The sequence below is a fragment of the Amphibalanus amphitrite genome, unplaced genomic scaffold (genome assembly GCF_019059575.1).
Source record: "Amphibalanus amphitrite isolate SeventyFive unplaced genomic scaffold, NRLGWU_Aamphi_draft 002259F_arrow, whole genome shotgun sequence".
NCBI lineage: Eukaryota > Metazoa > Arthropoda > Thecostraca > Balanomorpha > Balanidae > Amphibalanus > Amphibalanus amphitrite.
The window spans coordinates 32,483-51,348 of NW_024883744.1; the positions used below are offsets into that span (position 1 = coordinate 32,483).

An 18,866-nucleotide genomic window follows, 5' to 3' on the forward strand; every position below is an offset into this window, starting at 1 on the left:
TCAAATCCATGTAGGCTTTGAAATATTATGTACAGTCTTATAATATGGCTGCTGAACCTTCATTCGTCAGTTTCAGAAAAAAGTTCATTCTGCGACCAGTAGCGGCGGAACACCTTCAATCAAGGGGGGGGGGGCACTGCCGACTTTTGGTCCCATTCTTTCAATGCAACGCCCATAGGGCTAATGTTAAAATGTCAAAATCAAAGATGGGCACGGTGCCCCGGTGCCCTCCCCGCTCCGCCGCCTATGTCTGCGACAGGAGTACCTTGGGGGAACCTTAGTCGAGTGTTGGTATCAGTTATGGGTCGTATTTGTATTTCCCACTGAACTGCATTTCCCCACCTCCGTTTAAAAATTAGTAAGCCGTTCTCTTCTGTTTTGTTTCAAATATGACATGGTAGAGATAAAAGCATGGCGCAGTTGAAAGAGAAAAGTGTTCTAAACATAAAATATTGAGAATATTTTCTGCTAGTAAGTAAAACTGACGTTTCTATTCGCGTAGATTCGCACTGCCAGCAGTTTTGAGCTGTCACTGATATTTATGAATAGGCGTGAGTAAAGTGACAGGTAAAGGGTAAAGGGTATAGCTGTGTATTTAGGGCCTTGGGTATAGCAATCAGAGTATATAGAACACCATAGATAGGATAGCAATTAGCAATATAGGTATCTTGAGCAATATAGCCTTGGTATAGCAGCAGCTGCACGATTTTCTTCTTGAAAGCTGAGTGTGGTGAGTGGTTTAACGATTTTACCGATTTTACCATGCTGCTGATGATTTGGCATTTGATGTTTGTCGTCCCACACATCTTATCTTCTTATAACGTTGAGAGGGTAGCCAGCCGCCAGGGTGCTGTACCTACGCGGTACCTAGTAGTAGCAAAGAAGGTGTCACACTTTGACCTGTTTTTTTTTTCAACCAAGGAGCGTGTAGTTTGCATTCTTATAGCAGGCGTCGACTTTTCACAAGCGGTGGCAGCATGTGAGACGCCTGCTATAATAATACCGTGTAGTTCGTCTTCGCGTTGTTCAGTGGAGTCACTCCACTGAACTGCACCAATTTGTTTTGCCGGAGTGGCTTGGTTTGGTTTGGCTCGATCCGACTTGTTTCTTTTTGTTTGAATTGCTCAGCCTATCATGTCTCACGATGTTAGTTTGTGCTAATTTTGTTATGAAAATGCTCATTGGCAGTTCCAGAGAGGTGGTGTTGGATGCTGTCGTTGGGGGCATACCCCAAAAAGCCTGAGAATTAAAAAAAACTCATCAGATTTTGATTCCCTATGCACTGCTGTGCATTTCAAAACCAGCTTTTTCCCATAAAAATTTTTAAGTGTTCATTTTATCCTAGAAAAGCATCAACTTTCTTTAATTTCTGGTGCTATGGGGGAAGTGGGCTGGGGCTTTGCCCCAAATGCCCCCTGGATCCGCCACTGAAAATGTATATGTAATCTGTGAAGATGAAGTCAGAGTGGTACCAATTACCATGTGGTATTGGTAGGTAGTAGGTTTGAGCCTTGAGGTATTGTTTGATTAGATTGTGTTTTTAATCTACTAGGACTTCATCCTCACATTTACTGAAAATGGTGCTTTGAATATCCATATCCCTACTCTTCTCCCCAGGGTCTCAAACATCCCCCAGCATTATAATTGTGGTTAAATTAGGTATAGAGCATGAGATCAAGTTGTTCTGGTGCTTGAGCTGATGGGGATGGTCTGCGTAATGTGGTAGCGGCTGTAGCTTGAAGTCAGTTGGGTGGGCCAGACAGGCAGTGTCCTGATTTGATGAGGATATTAGGCTCTGGTATTTCAAATTCTAAATTCTGCTGTTACCCATAGTTGTTCAATTGAGCAGTAGGTATTGGTCTGAGACTAAGCAGGCAGCAACTAGCAAGCTCTGCTTAGCATGGTCTCTTGCTCTGTTAATCTGCCCATTCAAACATTCAACCTTGTTTAAATAAATCAATGTTTTTTTTTTCTTCAGCTCATAGTGAAAATCATGCACAGAATTCAACATTTTGAGCTGATTGATTTGGAGTGCCTCAAATATTAAGTTTACAGCAATATATAGGCAAACAAGATCTAGCATGTTTCAGCTGGTGTTGAAAAGAAAATCAGTAAAAAAAGGCAAACTTCATCCAGATGTTTGAAATAGGTAGTCATGGGACATGAAAAACTAGGATGATGCTGGCAAAAGGTTCTTGCCTGTCTTTGTTTGAGATATAGATGTTTTGTGTTTTGAAACAAAGTAACCTTAAGTAGGCTCAACCAATAAGTAAATCCTCCCCTTGTTAAAAGATTGTGTTGCTGACAAGTGCCAGCCCATGGCCCCATCATGAGTTATTTGTCCTGTCTGAGCATCCCTACAGATGCTCTAACCTGCCTGGCAGTGTACAATCAACCCATTTTTTGTGCATTGTCAACTGTATTTATCCGAGTTCAGTCAGCGTAGGCATTACACGTTCTATCATACATCAGTAGTACCCAAATCTCCGCGAGGAATACGTATTACGGTTGATATACTGCCGGCGGGAGTAGCGAGAAAAGGAGAAATCGGTGCCGGCGGCGACCTGATCGAGATCCCTCTTCTTGCGGAAGATGTGCGGGTACCCGAGACCGGCGTACCCGAAGTTGGAGTACGCCAGGGGGCTGTAGTACAGGGCAGTCTCGGCAGCGGCCTGATCCAGCTCCCTTCTCTGACGGAGGGTCTCCGCGGGGCTCACATCGCGCCTCTTGCGGAGAAACTGTGGAAGGAAATACGGCGGTGAATACCTGGGCAAGAGCGTTACTATTTTATTGGAATCATTGTACCTCTATAATAGTGAGTTACATTGCCATTTGATCGATCAGTATTGCACGTTTCCTACAAAACGACTTTGTTTATACCCATGCATACCGCCTATGCACACGAACAGGCCTCCATCCGCCACTCACCGCGTAAGGAAGTCCCGTTTTGAGCGAGTAGAGTCCGTCGGCCGGGTTGGCCGTGTACAGAGTACTGGTGATTGGGGAGGCGGTCAGGGTACGCGCCGCTACCGCACACAGCAGGAGAATCTGAAACAGACGGTACAGGGTGTCAGGGGGCGGGATTTGTGGCGGGGAGTTAGCCAGCTCTCCAACAAAGGACACTAGCTCGGCTGGTAGGTACACGTAGAAACAGCTCCTAAGAGGTTTGTGAATATGATTTTGTCATACCGCAATGCTGATTGTAATTTGTGAGAACTAAAATGAGTGATGTTCGAGTATTACTGTCTCAAAAACTGAGAAGCTTTGCCAACGAGCAGCTACCATCAAACACTCTAAAGTATATTGAAGCAGAATTGATCAATATCTCCGACGGCTGTGCCTTACCGCACACTTCATCTTCTCTGAGCGTGGATGGTACCCTGTTGTCGTGGCTGTTGCTGTCCTCAGCTGCCTGGCTCATCTGCCGCCTGCCGCCACCTTTATACGCCGAGTGATGTGGGTGCGGTCCGTCCCACCCTGCAGTCCCACCGGCCAAACCTGAAACGGCACACACGTCGAGATGAGAGGGACGGGTCTTGTTCACCGGATGGTATCAATTGATCTCGAGAGAGGATGGACAGACGGCTCACGGGTTACTAGTCTATTGGCATAAATTATTTGTAAAGCTTAAAACAAATCGTAGTGCTTTAAACGGAATTCCTGAGCACTTTGAACATGTGGCAGCGGTCACGGGTCATAGTAGTCGTGTTTTTCGCAAATGAATAGCCAAAAGGAACTCTGGATACCTACACAAAATGCAAAGCTCATTTCACCGCGTAAAAGTCACCTAGTTATCATTTTATATTTTCCCCCGACTATTTTTAGTTCCGAGCTCCGACCCTTTCAACTCTTGTACCTATTATGAATTCCGCCAGTGTCTGCACTCTGCTCTATCACGTTTGCTTTCTTTGTTTTTCATTCCTGATCCCCCGCCTCTGTGGCCTTGCTCTTGACCGTGCAGAGATAGGAGCGGTCCACCTTCAGTCTGCGTTATCGGTCCGTGTCCCCAGCTGCCCCCTCCCTCCGCCTTGCGTATGGTCGGGGGGAGGGGACAGTGAACTGACCCGTCGACCAGTTTTTGTTGGTGTCGCAGACGTGCTGTCGTTCCACGGAGGAGGGATTCTTTGTTGTTTTCCATCGATATGGGAAGACGAATAATAAGCATAGCTTCAATACATATCGACGGGACAGCGGAACATATGGGAAGCCAAAAACGGAATGTCTTGCTATTGTAGTCGGATGACAGAGTCTTGGGACGAGCATGAACTTATTGCTGAATGCTGTAGCATATGTTGCGTGATCAACGGTTCGATATTTTATCAATTGTATGATTTGCTACCTACTACATACTGCAGTGCTTATAAATGTGATATTTACAAATTTGCCTCCTCGAGAAGCTCATCTAAGGCTTAGCCTCTCATCTTGTCCCCAGCTTGCTTACCTCTTTTTGCTTGACCTCTGACAAAATACGATCTTTCTCAGGCACTGACCAGCGTTAAACACAATGTATACGCTTCTCAGTGGGTTGTACAAACATCTGGTGCAGAAAGATGACTATTTCCTCCTCATCCTTGGACTGGATAATGCTGGAAAGTCGGTAAGATATAATAAAGCTCGGTGACCGAGTTTTCTTTGTTCGCTGATCTGTTTTTTTTTTTATATTTTCATGTCTATTATTTCCAATGTTCATGCATTCTCTGCCACATTCTGTCATGTTACATCTAACAGTGTTCTTCCCTGACCGCAGACCTACTTGGAGGCGGCCAAGACAAAGTTCAAGAAGGACTACAAGAGTCTGAACGCGTCCAAGATCACTACCACAGTGGGTCTGAATATTGGACAGGTGGATGTCTCTGGAATCCGAATCAACTTCTGGGACCTGGGCGGCCAGGAGGACCTCCAGAGTCTCTGGGACAAGGTGGGAACGGCTGATGTGAGGGGTGGGACAGGCTGATGGGACGAGGTGGGACAGGGTGGAGCGGGCCGACGGTACACGGTGCGACGGGCTGATGAGAAGTTTGGGACGTCCCGAATTGACACTGTGTGACTGTGGGAATGGGCTAGGGGTTTCAAGTGGCTGATCATAAATATTTTATCAATAAAATCAGAATCGGATCAAGCGAGGAAAATGTATGTAAGTTATTTAACTCCATCATGTGGCGAGTTCGCGGCCGGCGAGCATCGCCTTTTTAACGCTTTCTCCGAGTATGACGGTTGCCTCTGTTTCCAGTATTACGCCGAGTGTCACGCTGTGATTTACGTCGTGACTCTTTGTCTGTGTTTTCAGTATTACGCCGAGTGTCACGCCGTGATTTACGTGGTGGACTCGGCTGACCGGGAGCGAATGGACGAGTCCAAAGAGGTGTTTGGTGAGTGAGGGCGCTCGATAGAAAAGGGACTTTTACTGACATTTCTAGTGTTGCCATTTGCTACACTTCAGAGCCAACGTTCAGTGAACATGATTTTTGATATCATTGACTTTTTGGTTCATTTGTTATATTATTCTCTTAGAGTATTTTCTGAAAACATAAACACAGGGCATTCTCATTTGGTATTGTCATCTAGTGTTCAACAGTGATAAATTTACTGTATTCTTGCATTCCTGCTACATGTCGCCCAATGACCTTGAACGATCGGTGAACTCTTGTCCCGATTTCTTTCCTCCTCGGCCCTCAGACCGAGTGATCGGCTCGGAGCACCTGATCGGCGTGCCGCTGTTCTACACATGTGACCCCTCCTTTGACCTCTGACCCGTGACCTCTCCCCTCCCCGGCCCTCAGACCGAGTGATCGGCTCGGAGCACCTGAGCGGCGTGCCGCTGTTCTACATATGTGACCCGTCCTTTGACCTCAGACCTGTGACCTTCCCCTCCCCGGCCCTCAGACCGAGTGATCGGCTCGGAGCACCTGATCGGCGTGCCGCTGCTCGTGCTGGCCAACAAACAGGATATTCCCGACTGTATGGGCGTGCGGGAGGTGAAGCCCATCTTCAACCAGAGCGCCCACCTGATCGGACGCAGGGACTGCATGGTGATGCCCGTCTCGGCGCTCCACGGGTGAGTGGGGTTTTGCTTTGTTAGGACTTTAGGTTCTTTCGGCCTAAAGAGACCATTGCAGAGCTGTGGGATGATAGGATAGAGTGTAGACATTAGGCTGTGCGATCCACTGACAGTGAGCCGCGGAGGCGGGACCGTCCCGGTGGAACCGGATTACCCCGTTGGGACAGTCCGCCCGCCTCCAAAACAGTCACCTCGGAGAGGGTTTACAGGTCCTGGTATGGACCTTCCCTCATTCACCGGTGGTCTGGTGGGGTGACCGCCAGTCCGGAAAGGACGTGTGAGGGGATGCGGAAGGGTTTGTTCTGAAGATAGTGAGGACGGATGTGAGGAGGGGGGGGGGGCTAGAGATAGGGCGCTGCCGTGGGGAGAGGTGATAGAGGGTTGGAGAGCGCAACCGCCATCTGGTAGCAGAAGGTTCACCGATGAGATTCCGGAATGCTTTGGATCTATCCTCGCTTTGATGACTACATCAGTAATATACGTGACGTGTATCTTGTATTTATTTAGATGCAGTTGGTGATGCTACATAGATGATGTATGCTGAAACAGGAAAGTTTGCATTTTACTGCTGTGAGCTAAGTTCTTATACACATGCCGTTCTACAGTCGAAAGCTCGAAACTATTTCACCGTAGCCAGATGGCTCTACGTGTCTCGCACAGTTCCCGTGTTTCCCGGTAGGGGGATAAGGCGTAGCGGGCAGCAGCTCAGTCCGACATTTACTTGTGCCAGTCTGAATTGATTTGATAGGCGAATGATATCTCACTGGTCTTCTGTATTGTTGTAGGATCATCTGCTTTCATTTATGGACCGATTAAGTCTTCAACATTCTCAGCACAGCTACCACGATGTGTCGGACAAGTTTCACCCCTACTGCCTGATCCACCCCCATACCTTCTCCTCCACCTGACCTTACGGTGGTAAATTATATCTGTAAAAGTCATCTGTTGCTGCTCCCCTCATGTTCCTCCAACTGACCGTACCCCACGGGCGGCTACCCCGGCCACCTCTGCAGGGATGGCGTCCACGAGGGGATCGACTGGCTGGTGGAGTGTGTCAAACGAAACGCGGCCAACCGACCTCCGAAGGACGCAGACTTCTCATAGTGAGGCGTGAGGACCGGGGAATATGGGGAGGGATGATTTATAAACACTGAACTATGTGGTTGGAGTGAACCATGGGTGTATGCTTGGAATATTCTATATGTATGTATGGGTGCGTCGGTCTCCATGTGTGTGAATGCCATGCGTGGATTTTTTCAAGGAGGCAAGGCTGCTCGTGTGTGGCGAAGAGATGAATGAAAATATTTTAATGTGCATATTTATTCACTGATTTGTGCTGTTCGTCAAATCAGTATTGTATCTCATGCTGGTGAGTTGTTATTACGTGCATCATGCATGCACTCGTCGTTAGTTTCACTGTCGTTTTGTGTATTGGTGACCGTTCAGTTGGTTTGTGCCCAACACATGGTGTTCAATGCGTATGATAAGTGACATGAGCTCGTTTTAATTCGAGTTAGTATTTATTTTATTGTCCTCGAAATTATCTGCGCACTAGGACATATTTGTTTTGCCATGGTCGGCGGACCTTGTGGCATGTTACCGTAAGCATGCAATTTATTCCATAAGTAACAAAGATACGCCAGCGTACCTGGGTAACTGTCGTGCATGACATTGACTGCTTGTATGTATTTGTACATCCGTATATTCTCTTGGCGTTTCTCTTTGTGAACTTCGTGGATTTCGCGAATGCTTCGATATCGTACCAGCAAAAATGCAAAAAATGGCTTATTTATTCTCGTCATTAATAGGGCTTCACAAACTCAATCCGTTACGATGATCTGATAATCGTCATAATTTTTGTTTACCTAAATATGAACGGAACCCGCTTTTATGTCGTCTGGTAAAGGAAGGGGTCCAGCTTTACATTGCTATTGGAGGGACACGGGGTTATTTTAGTGATTCAAAAGCCGCCGCCTTTCTATCACCTCACTGGTGCACATGGTGCAATCGTTCACCAACAGATAATGGCACGTCATAGCTGACCCTGGAGGATAATGCGCTCTTAGCGTGCATTCTGTACGTTCACCGTTGTATTTATACGGAGAATGCAAGCCACGAGGAACCGACGTTTGATAACATGGATACGTTGGTCTGTCGTTAGATGTGCATGTGAAAAATACATGTATTTTTGTACGGCTGCTGGTGTGTGTCCTTTGGATAGTCGTTTCGATACTGAGAAGTGATGGTGATTGGTGGTGACTGGGTTGAGACTTGAGAGGGGAAGGCGGGTGGGATGGCCGGGTGAAATGACCGATATAGTATACTGAACGATGCATGCTATATTTTATCCAGTTCCGTGCAGATAAATATCGTGAATAGTATTCATATTGGGGCATGCCCGTTACCTTTATCTTCTACCCATCCACCGATCGCCATTCTGGCTACTAATCGAAGCTCTGTGGCGAAAGTTTATTGTGCCCTAACCGGGAGCGGGGTCCACCCAAGAACCAATGACGTCAGATGACCTGTTTACTCCGACTCGGCTATTATAGCAGCGCAGATCGTACCGATAGTGGATGATCGACCTGAGCAGCGGCCCGGTTCGAGCTGCCGCGCCCGGGTGGGTGGGCCGGGGCCGCATCAGTGGCGCTGCGGTGGTACCGGGATATCGGGGGTCTGGGAGTCCGACTTGACTGGGAAAGGATTTGTCAAACTTAGGGGACTTGCTTTATGCTCATCCAGCGGATGTTTGAGAGGTGTGTCTGATGTAAACGTGGAGATTATTGATGAGTGGTGGAGGTCAAAGGAACAATTGAAAATCGTCGGGCCGGCGATTTTTTCATGCTATTTTTTCGGGATAATTGACGCCGGGAGCACCCTGTTCCCTAAAATCGGCGAGGCGCCAGCGAACGACTCTTTAATATCTTATTTATGGAACTGATGCAGAAACACACCGGATATTTGAATCAATTTAATTAATTTATTTATCTAGGTATTTTAACAGGCATTTCTACCATCTGGAATTGTAGGTGAATGAATTTGACTGATACGCTTAACAACACACCTCCCCAGGGGCGCGGGAACTACTTTCCGACTGGGGGGGGGGGGGGGGCACACCATAATAAAGATCAACCTAGGGTACCCCCAAATTTAGTTTTCTCACCGGTTTTAGGCCACTTATTTTTCACCCCTCGGCTTTTTCAACAAAAAAGAAAACATTTGCAAAAAAAAGTGTAGTATTCTGTCTCAAAGCTGTGGGGGCACCGCCCCCCCCCCCCACGGCCCCAGAGTTGGGGAGGGGGGCAAGCTGCCCCCACTGTCCCCCGGCTCCCGCGCCTATGCACCTCCCAACTTTCCATGAGTGTGATGCCGCCCTCCACGCGACATGCTTCGGCAGTCTGCACGTGCGCGTTGACCTCACGCACCTCATCCCTGACCTACGGCAACCTTTCGATGTTCGGTTCGTCCACTCCACCGGCACCGCACATGCCGTTCCATCCCTTCCCTGCAGTGCATGGCTCACTCTCCTGCATCCAACCGACTCCACTCGGGTCAGCTCTCTGACCTCCCCGGCCCAGCTTCTCACCTCACACGATCACCACACTCTGTCCCTCCCCTCCTCTCTCCTCCCGCCGCGCTCGCCAACAATAAACCCCACCAACCCCGGCCCGACTGCGGCGGCGGCCGGCCGGCGAAGGCGACGATCCCGTTGTATTGCCTGACTTGCCAAGTTGGTGCGGTGCGTGCGCGGGGTCGCAGTGGCTATTCGTCGTTCAGTAGATGGTGTTTTCAGTGATAGTGACGATTATATGCGTGTATGTGCGTGTGTGAGCGTGGTGTGCGATTTTACGAAGCGCGTTTCCCGCCGGAGGCAGCGGCTCTGGACTGAGGGATCAGCTGATCGCAGGTAGGTGACCGCGCCGTGGTGCGCCCCAGTTCCGAACCGGCAGGTCAGGCCGTGTCCGGTCGGCCGGTCGGTCGCTCGGTCAGGCAACTGCTAGGCCCCAGAGTCAGACTGCTAACCCCGCAGAGGTCACACATGCCGTACTCTGCTAGACAGGAAGTCGGGGTGACGGCTGTGCACGGGGTGGGCTATTTGCGTGCCCCGTGCACCGTCTGTGTGTGCACTGTGCAGACAGACGCAGCGAGGCGCGAATTATGTTGCAGGGGTGGGGAGCGTCTCATGCCATGGGCGCATTCCCAGACACCTGGTCCCAGGGGCATCGCTTGTCTAGTTTGAAATTAGAGCGAGCAGCGTCGAGAAGCATCTCATTCTCGACGCTGCCTTTTCAATGCAGAAGCTCCTGTAAATGTCGCATGCAGCCAACAAAGACCAAATGGGTTCCAAAGCTCATTCTTGCCCTTCGCAGTATGGAGTGCGAAGAAAGACGCGCGATCCATCCGCGATCCAGTCCCTATGGAAACACCCACGGGCGTCACTACGAAATTTATTGTTAGGGCTCTAATGGCTAATTTCGGGATACCAAAGCCATTCTTACCATGCACCGCCATAGGGTTAATGTTAAAATTCTGAAATTGTTGCTAGGGCTCGGGACCTACCAAGCCTATGCAAAACGACACCCATGGAAACACCCCCTGTCAACCCTAAAACGCTCAACAGTGGGCTCAGGTCAAGGCCAACTCAACCTTTACAATCCTCTCGTTAAACGGGACAATTTTCGTTGGTCACGTGTAAATTACGGTCCGGGCCGGCTAAGCGATGCCTGGGAACCGGGGTCCTTGCAGTGTAATGGCTGCGATTATTAGGTGCCGGAAGGCCTGGAGATGGACCAAACCACAATGCGTGCCACCGTGACCGTGTCTTGCAATTTCCTTTGTTTGGTTTGCAATTGCATTCATATTGCATTCATATTGATTGTCTGTTATATGCCGATGATGTAAAGCTCTTCCACCGCGTAGAATCTACTGAAGATGTTGCCGCCCTACAGAGGGATATAGACCGACTATGTGGCTGGGCTAAAACCTGGAAGCTAAAACTCAACACGAGCAAATGTCAGTGTATAACATTTACACTCAAGTCATCTCCTGTTCGCGCCGTATACAGCCTGGATAGTCATGAGCTTACTCGCTGTCATGAGGTGCGTGATCTGGGTGTTATATTGGACGCGAAGCTTACGTTTGCTCAGCATGTCGATGTGACCGTGCGGAAATGCAAGAAAATGTTGGGGATGATTATGCGAGGTGTCCAACTGCCTCGGTGTCCCCGGCGGGTCAAGTTTGCTGTTTGACCATAGTGCGCTGATCGCCGCGTACAATGCCCATGTTCGCTCCATTGCTGAGTATGGCAGCGTTGTGTGGAGTGGCGCAGCAGTAACACATCTGGCGCGGCTCGAGCGCATGCAGCATCGCTTCTTGTCTTGGCTGGCATCCAACACCCACGGTCGCGACCTGCCCATGAGTTATGAGACGCTTCTTGTTCGATTTGGCATGTGTTCTTTGAAATCGCGCTTTATTCAAGCCGATCTCCGCCTGGTTTTGGGATTGCACCATGGACGGATCGACTGTCCTCACCTTCTGAGTCTGTTTGGTCTGGCGGTCCCTAACAGACGTTCTCGGCAGCCAGCACTGTTTCATGTCGCATTCGGCAGAGTGAACACTGTAAAGTCGGGACTTTTCATTCGCATTCCTGTGCTATGCAACAATTTTCTACAGAAAATTCCGAATGCAGATATGTTGGCTCCGTCGAACTGCATCCATTCTGATGTGTGTGATTTCGCTCGTTCTCAGGGTGCTTACATCTGAGACAATGTATCGTGCTTTGTAGTAGTATGTAGTGTTTTTTTTTTTTTAAATATTTTATGGGCATGACTGCCACTGTAAATGGGCCGCTGGGCTGGGTCTGTGGTTGGCTTGGCACAATACACAAATACACAAATACACAAATATTGCTGGCAAACGATGAAGGACCATGGAGCCTTGAAATGAAAACGCCACGGAGCTTGCTCGCATCGTCATGCTGGAAGGCTGACAGCCCTGAACGCATACATGAATGTTTTCGTGCAAGAAAACCTTGGATCTATATGAATTTCCGGTGTACCTGACATCCTGTGTCATGGAGTTACTGCCATTCGTCTGCAATTTGGTTCTGGTCGTCAGAACGGAGCTTCTGCCCCTCCCTCCCCCCCGCTGCAGTTGCAGGGGGAAATGCTAATCTTTGCTCTTGCCAGGCGCCAATAATTATAATGTTTGCCTTGTAAACGTTACGTTTACCTATGATGTCCTTCAAATTGTAGCGTAGAAGTTGAATCATGCTCTAAAATTGTTCAGTAGGGCTTCAAAGTGATGATATAAGAACTCCCTATTGTATTATATACCTCGCATATCATGTCAGCTCCACCTTATTTGCTGTTTCTATTACAATTCTCAAGACATTATGTTCGTCTGGCGCCACTAATCTTGACACCAGTCGTTTTGTTATTTGTAACGTCAATGCTCAGACTTGTTATTTAAATCGCGGCACTGCACAGATGTGTATCCAGGTTTAAAAGCCAGCATCAAGGCCGTCCTGTTTGGCTGCATTCCCGCTTCGTTGAAGGTTTCAGGTGGGGCGATACCGTTCCGTATCGGATACCGGGCGCACGCACGATATTATCACGTTCCTTTTCAGTACGACGGAATAAGTCACCCGCCCCTCTCTCCTCTCTCTCTCTCTCCCTCTCCCCCTCTCCCTCCCTCCATTCCTCTCTCGCACCCTCTCTTTCTTTCTTCCTCCCTTCCTCCCTTCCTCCCTTCCTCCCTCCCTCCCTCTCTCCCTCCCTCCCTCCATACCGTCCTCTCTCTCTCTCTTCTCTCTCTCTCTCTCTCTCTCTCTCTCTCTCTCTCTCTCTCTCTCTCTCTCTCTCTCTCTCTCTCGTGTTCCCTCTTTCTCCGCTTTTCAAATCATTCTTCATTGAGCCGTAGGTACTATCTACATAGACAGTACCTGGAAGGCCTACAAGTTGGTAGCCATCTTCGCATGCCGGGCCGTAGTATTTGAATAATTAATTACCCATAAACCCCTTCAACGGATGGCAGCATCGGTGCGTTTTGTTTCTGTTTGTCATTGCACATCTCAAACTATCAATCAACGCTTCGGCACACACCGGATTAGAAAGCATGGGAACGAGTACCATTAGTGGACAATTCATCTCTTCCACTCGTGGCCGCTCACCACACAGGTTATGCATTGAGCGGTCGACTGCGCGTTGTAACGGGAAATGGCTATTCATTTAGCATCATTAGGCTTCTCGCTATGTTACCCCCGTGGGACGGAGTGACCCGGGATGTGAGTAGATGACGACGGCTAACATCTCTATCGCGTGTTTGGACCGTTGTTCAGCCCGTCTTTTCTCGGTTGCTGATGTTACTTCCTCTTGGATTATGTGATGGATGGTCGTCGAAACTTTCGGTGTCCGCGGAACGACTGCTCATGGAAATCTCTTCATCGTTTTGAATGATGATGTGGATTGCTCTTTGTTCTGGGGATGTATGCTAGTCGTTGCTATGTTCAGGATGGTTTTACATGTCCGCCTGCTTGGTGTGTGTGTCCGCCGGAGCTCTGAGCACATATTTGCTCAATAGGCGGGCGAGAGCTTGTTTTATGTCATTTGTAACTGCTGTCTGCGATTACATCAACATACATATGCCGACATGCTGACTTGGACGGTAGCATTTGAAATACTCCATTTTAAACCCGCCTTCCTGAATTTGATAACTGGTTTCGCGCGGCCTTGCCATGGCCGTCACCCACGTCAAACCCTGGCCACGTTTCTCACGGTAATGCTGCCCACATCACGACTCCCGTCTGATAGATGACTGGAGCTCGGAATATATCACGGCGCGTGGGAGGACGCCCGCACGCCACAGCGCAAACACGAACATCGGATTTACCCTTGCCTTGAGGCATGTCAAGCGCATACACACGTGCCCTTAACCCGGCAGTTGCTGGGGCATTCCGCCACCCACCGTTTGCTGGGGGGGGGGGGCGTTAAACGCCCCCAGCCGATAACTCGGTCAAAACGGTGCACAATCCATCATATAAGGCCTACAAGAGTGTCAGCTCCATGTAGGGGTCAGTCAAGCATAGGTCAGGGTCAAGGTCAGGTCAACCGGGTAAGCACATATCCCCGAAAATCGAAACTGATATTCGCAGCCTGTGACACATGTTTAATGGGTAATTTGGGGCGTAGAACACGATGGTGACATTCATTTTATCAAATGTGTACGTGTTTGGCTCAAAAAGTTCAATTTAAGAAATGCATGTATCATGGTCGTGAAGAAGTCACGAGAAATTGCCAAGATTCAGTTCAAGATTTTGGAAAATGCGGAACGGTAATCAATAATCGAAGATAGCCATTTGATTGTTCATGGTATTGGCAGTCTAATGGCGTTTACGGCATGTCTGTATGTCTATTCTGTGATTTTATATGATTTTTTGAACATATGCCGTTTTTGGTCGAAAACTCATAAATCATGACGTCACTAAAACCTCGATATCTCAAAAATTTTCCGACCGATTTTTTTGAAACTTTGTCACAATAAACTTCAATCAATTCCCTACAGGTACCCAAAATTTGGCGCGCCTTCGGCGCGCCATTTTTATGCTATGGCCCGGCGAAAAAAGTGGAGGCGTTTAACGCCCCCCCCCCAGCAACTCGCTGGTTAAGTTCCAATAAACAAGCCAATAAATGCCTTCACATATGGCTGCTTGTTCTGATGTTACCGACTCGCCTCCTTTCTCTTGTTGGCCGGTAATATCAGGCTGCAGTTCGCGATCGGTTATAGACATTGCGGGACAAAGATGTGAAGCGAAAACGTTCCGGGTCGAGAGTATCAATCCCAGGCGTGGTCCAGAGTGTCGACAACGACTTCCTGGATGTGACCCGGCGGCTTGGGTCACCGATCCTGGGAGCTGCTCGACAGAGACAATGGGGCTCTAACGCGCTCTTTGTGGGCTCGTAAGTGAGTGGTTATGTAGTGATTGCTCTGTGATTTTGTGGTGAGTGCCCCCTGGGGGTCCGGAAGCGGTGGGGAGTATGTTTTCAAAAAAAATATGTTTAAATAAAATTTCGTTCATCGGGGGTGTTTTCTGTCCGAGATGGTTGCCGACCTGCGCCGTGCTCTGGAACGACCTCAGGTGAGTGTTTTCGGCTGGTAGATCCTCAAATGGTTGATTAATGAGTTGATTTTCTTGCTGTTTGATTTCTCTCTTGTTCAAACGTAATTACACACCCATTTCCAATTGCTGGTCGGTCCGTTGGTTTCAAGCGGACCGATTCCTTTCCGCCACCGTTCCTTGCGCCTGGGGCTCGTCACAAACGATATTTATAATGAGGCTGGCTTGTCGCTTGTCAACATATAGTCTTCACTGCCTAGGATGGTATCTGTCTCATAAGGAATTTGGGACACGGAAGTCTCCCCAAAGCATATAATTTTGATGCCTCCCTTGAGGACATAACCTGAAGCCACCATCTGATACCTGATAGCTACCCACCATTCTCTCCCTTTCTTATGCCTATCATCCCAAAGATAATCGAGTACATCCTCATTTAATGTCGCCCTCAATGCTGAGATTAGATCTCCCGTTGGTCCTTACACTATATGACGCATACCTCAATCTCCCTCAGACTCACTCTCTTTGTCATACCTCTCTCATCCCACTACAATAAAGTTGATCCCGCGTCGACCTCTCAGTCCCTCCCAGCAATTGTTCTAACTCCCTCCAGCGGTACATATCAGGGACAATAAACGCAATTTGTTCAATAGACTCCGTGATTAGTGTAAATTTCATCTAAGCTTACTCTTACCTCCCAACGACTTATCGCGCCCCATTCCAACATGGGAATTGTGTGTGCTCTTCCTAGCACCTCTTGGGCTCCCTGGCCCAATATCCTCGAACACCTACATCACTTGACCCTGATTACTTGTCTAAAGGTGCAACGCAGGTAGCGATTACATTATTAGCGTTCGTCGAGGGTGTGATTGGTTCAATCAATCTCTGCCGGCCCACTCTCTTCGAACACCTACATCATTTGACCCCGATTACTTGTCTAAAGATCGACGCGGGTAGCGTCAGTTATTAGCGTTCCTCGGTGGCTTATGATTGGTCCGTCAACCTCTGCCGCTCACGGCACATCTCTGTTTCCCTACTAAAATCCCGCGGCCGGACGTTGGTTACTGACCCTTGCAGCCCTTCTGTGAGAGACCGTCTTACGCGTTTTCACCTAACGAACCGGTGGACACAAGCCTGCTACCCCGACGACCGCAGTCTCACCGGGCTCATAGACAGGTACCTACTCAGTACTCTCATGCAGTCATGGCACCCGCAAGTGGCGCCTTTGAATCATTGACCGGTGTGACTCGAAGACTCCATGACTGAATCTATCCTGCAATTTTATCCGACGCCGTGGAATTCTGTCCTGCAGATGTGTGTTCAAGCGCGTTAGCGTCATGAATGATGCATGCTGCGATATTTCCGACGGTGGACTTTCACTTACCTCATCCCGGCGGTATACTCCTCGCCTTTCCTCTATCATCTTCGTATTTGTCACTCACCTTCGGCGGTGTGCTCCCTCGTCCGTTTCTCTCTCTCTCTGACTCACCTCTCAGCTTGGGCGTCGTATGGCGTTCTTTGTTCTGATATCTGCCTAACATATTTACTTACTTCTTCCGTAACGTGAGACGGTTCCAATCCTAGCAGACTTAGACGTATCAGCAGAGTCAAAAACACATGAAAGTGTTGCAACATACCTCCTCGTCGGCTAGCATCCATCCTTAGATCTTTTCCTCCTTGTGTAATTCCGGTTCAATATCTATCGACCACTTCAAAGTCACTCCTTCTGTATCTCCTTACCTGTCTGATCCGTAGAATCCCTTCAGTCCATGTGCGCACCGCTGCGCGGTACGAATCAATTGTTACCCGCGACATGAACAACAGAAAAAAAAAATCATTGGATAGAGAAATCTGCGCCGCCAAATACTCAGACCATCTACTATTCCTTTCATCTACACGATATTTACGCCTACCAGCCGAAACGTCTCCACCGCAGCTTGCTATATTCACTCAGTGACGTCATATTCCAGGAAACAGACTGTGTTTACACTTGTTGATCAGTAATGACGTCATAAGATCGTGTCGTCGGCGGGTTGGTACATCATCGTCTAACCTTGGACACGCCAACTTTTGGTCGGAATTTCAACTCGACTCTCTTGTGTTCCCCGTGGTTTCAATGAAGGAATTCTCGGTAGTGCTCAATCATTTGTGATCATGAATATTTTTTTTATGTGGATTGTTGTCTGGCGTCCCTCGCCACGCTGTCGCAAATTTCTCTGGGGTCGTAAGTATTTGCATCAAGGGAACTCTAAGGTAGTGCGCCGGATTAGTCTCAATTCGGCATTTCGGTTCAAAGACAATCCAAATCATGTGATTTCATGTTATGCCACTGAACCGATTTTTAGAATCAATTTCATAATGCAGATTTTTATTGACATACTGGTCCAGATGATTTATTTAATTTGCAATGGACAATCAACTTGTGATGTTCTAATTTAAGGTAGCTCTGTTTGCCGATTGCTATGGTGTTGAAGGTATACAGATTTGGCAAATTTGGTATCCAATTATTCAAATGGGGGACATCAGCAATGGGAAATGGCTATATCAAATCAGAGACAGGAGCAGTAAATTGCAATAAGCTAATGGGGAACTGACCATTGGAGAATGATGCTAAATTTTAAACTTAATTGATGGCTCGGCAAAGACTGGTGTAATCAATAGTACGCTCATTGCCATTTCTCCAGTGTTAATGGTAATTTGATTTGTTCACCTAGTGGGTACTTTTGCTGGCAAACCTGCTATTATAATTTCAGTCAAGGTAGCTGTCCCGGATAGAGGACAATCCGATAGACAGCCCTTTGTTGTATCTGTTCCGCCATCTGACAAAGTTTGTCATGTTCAATGATGCCTTATAAATTTCAATTCCAGGATATCCCTTTTAAGTGAAACCGCACTGGTCTGAAACTGTTGCTAGCATCCAAGGCCAGATATGAGATTAGTGTGACCTGAGGGGTCAATGGTCATTGACATTGAAATTCCATGTTCAATAGATCATGTCAATAGAAAGAGATCAACTAACGGATGTTACTGGGAATAATATGACTTGAATTGTTGCATGTTACTGATTTATCATCTGAATTCATTAATTTCAGCGTGTCCCTCCAAAACTTTGTAAGTACAGTTGTCAGTAGCTTTTCACACCACGTTTGACATGAGATGACTGTTCTCCTAGGCTTGGGGTGCCAATGTCAAAGTTTTAGTGATGCGCGCTCAATCATAACACAAGTAATTCCCCATCCTGCCTTTAGCCTATAATTGTCTGCTAATCTGAGTCGGTAGCATGCCTCGCGAGGTAGAGTTTGGTTTCGACTGACAAAGGGAACCAGTTTCTCCCAGAATTAGACCGTAGAGTTGTTCACCAAGATTTGCTAAAATTTGATCATATGCGACTGCTGTCTATTTCTCCCCTTTTTGACCACCCACAATTTTGTCCGTCTTTTCTACTGAGGTCATCGTGGGTCAATCGTTAAAAGAAGGGTTCGTCCAGCTGTCTTAACAGATAATTTGTTTCTCTCAGCAGGTCCATATTGGTGCATTGTTCGCGGTGCAGCTGAGGGCCGGTGACCAGCGCTCTTTCCGATCCAGCGGCGAGGGACCGGGTTGTACTCGAGATTCAACTGCCCTTGCCGTGGCCTTATCGGGTTATATTAACATGACGGTCACTTGCCTGCTGGTTAAATGAGTTATCACGCCTTA

General features: G+C 48.0%; 2 protein-coding genes across 2 annotated transcripts; one reads left to right on the top strand and one right to left on the bottom strand.

The window, feature by feature from the left end:
- The first annotated feature begins 597 nt into the window (after window positions 1–597).
- On the top strand, window positions 598–8,256 carry LOC122376721 (ADP-ribosylation factor-related protein 1-like). Its single transcript, XM_043356658.1, has 6 exons — window positions 598–730; window positions 4,483–4,597; window positions 4,748–4,918; window positions 5,288–5,369; window positions 5,884–6,055; window positions 7,072–8,256. The coding sequence occupies exons 2-6, from the start codon at window positions 4,505–4,507 to the stop codon at window positions 7,160–7,162; spliced, it is 609 nt and encodes a 202-aa protein (XP_043212593.1). The 5' UTR covers window positions 598–730; window positions 4,483–4,504; the 3' UTR covers window positions 7,163–8,256.
- On the bottom strand, window positions 2,400–3,716 carry LOC122376722. The gene is made up of 4 exons (XM_043356659.1): window positions 3,669–3,716; window positions 3,346–3,498; window positions 2,929–3,048; window positions 2,400–2,738 (listed from the first exon to the last, which is right to left on the bottom strand). The coding sequence occupies exons 2-4, from the start codon at window positions 3,355–3,357 to the stop codon at window positions 2,469–2,471; spliced, it is 402 nt and encodes a 133-aa protein (XP_043212594.1). The 5' UTR covers window positions 3,358–3,498; window positions 3,669–3,716; the 3' UTR covers window positions 2,400–2,468.
- Window positions 8,257–18,866: the final 10,610 nt, after the last annotated feature.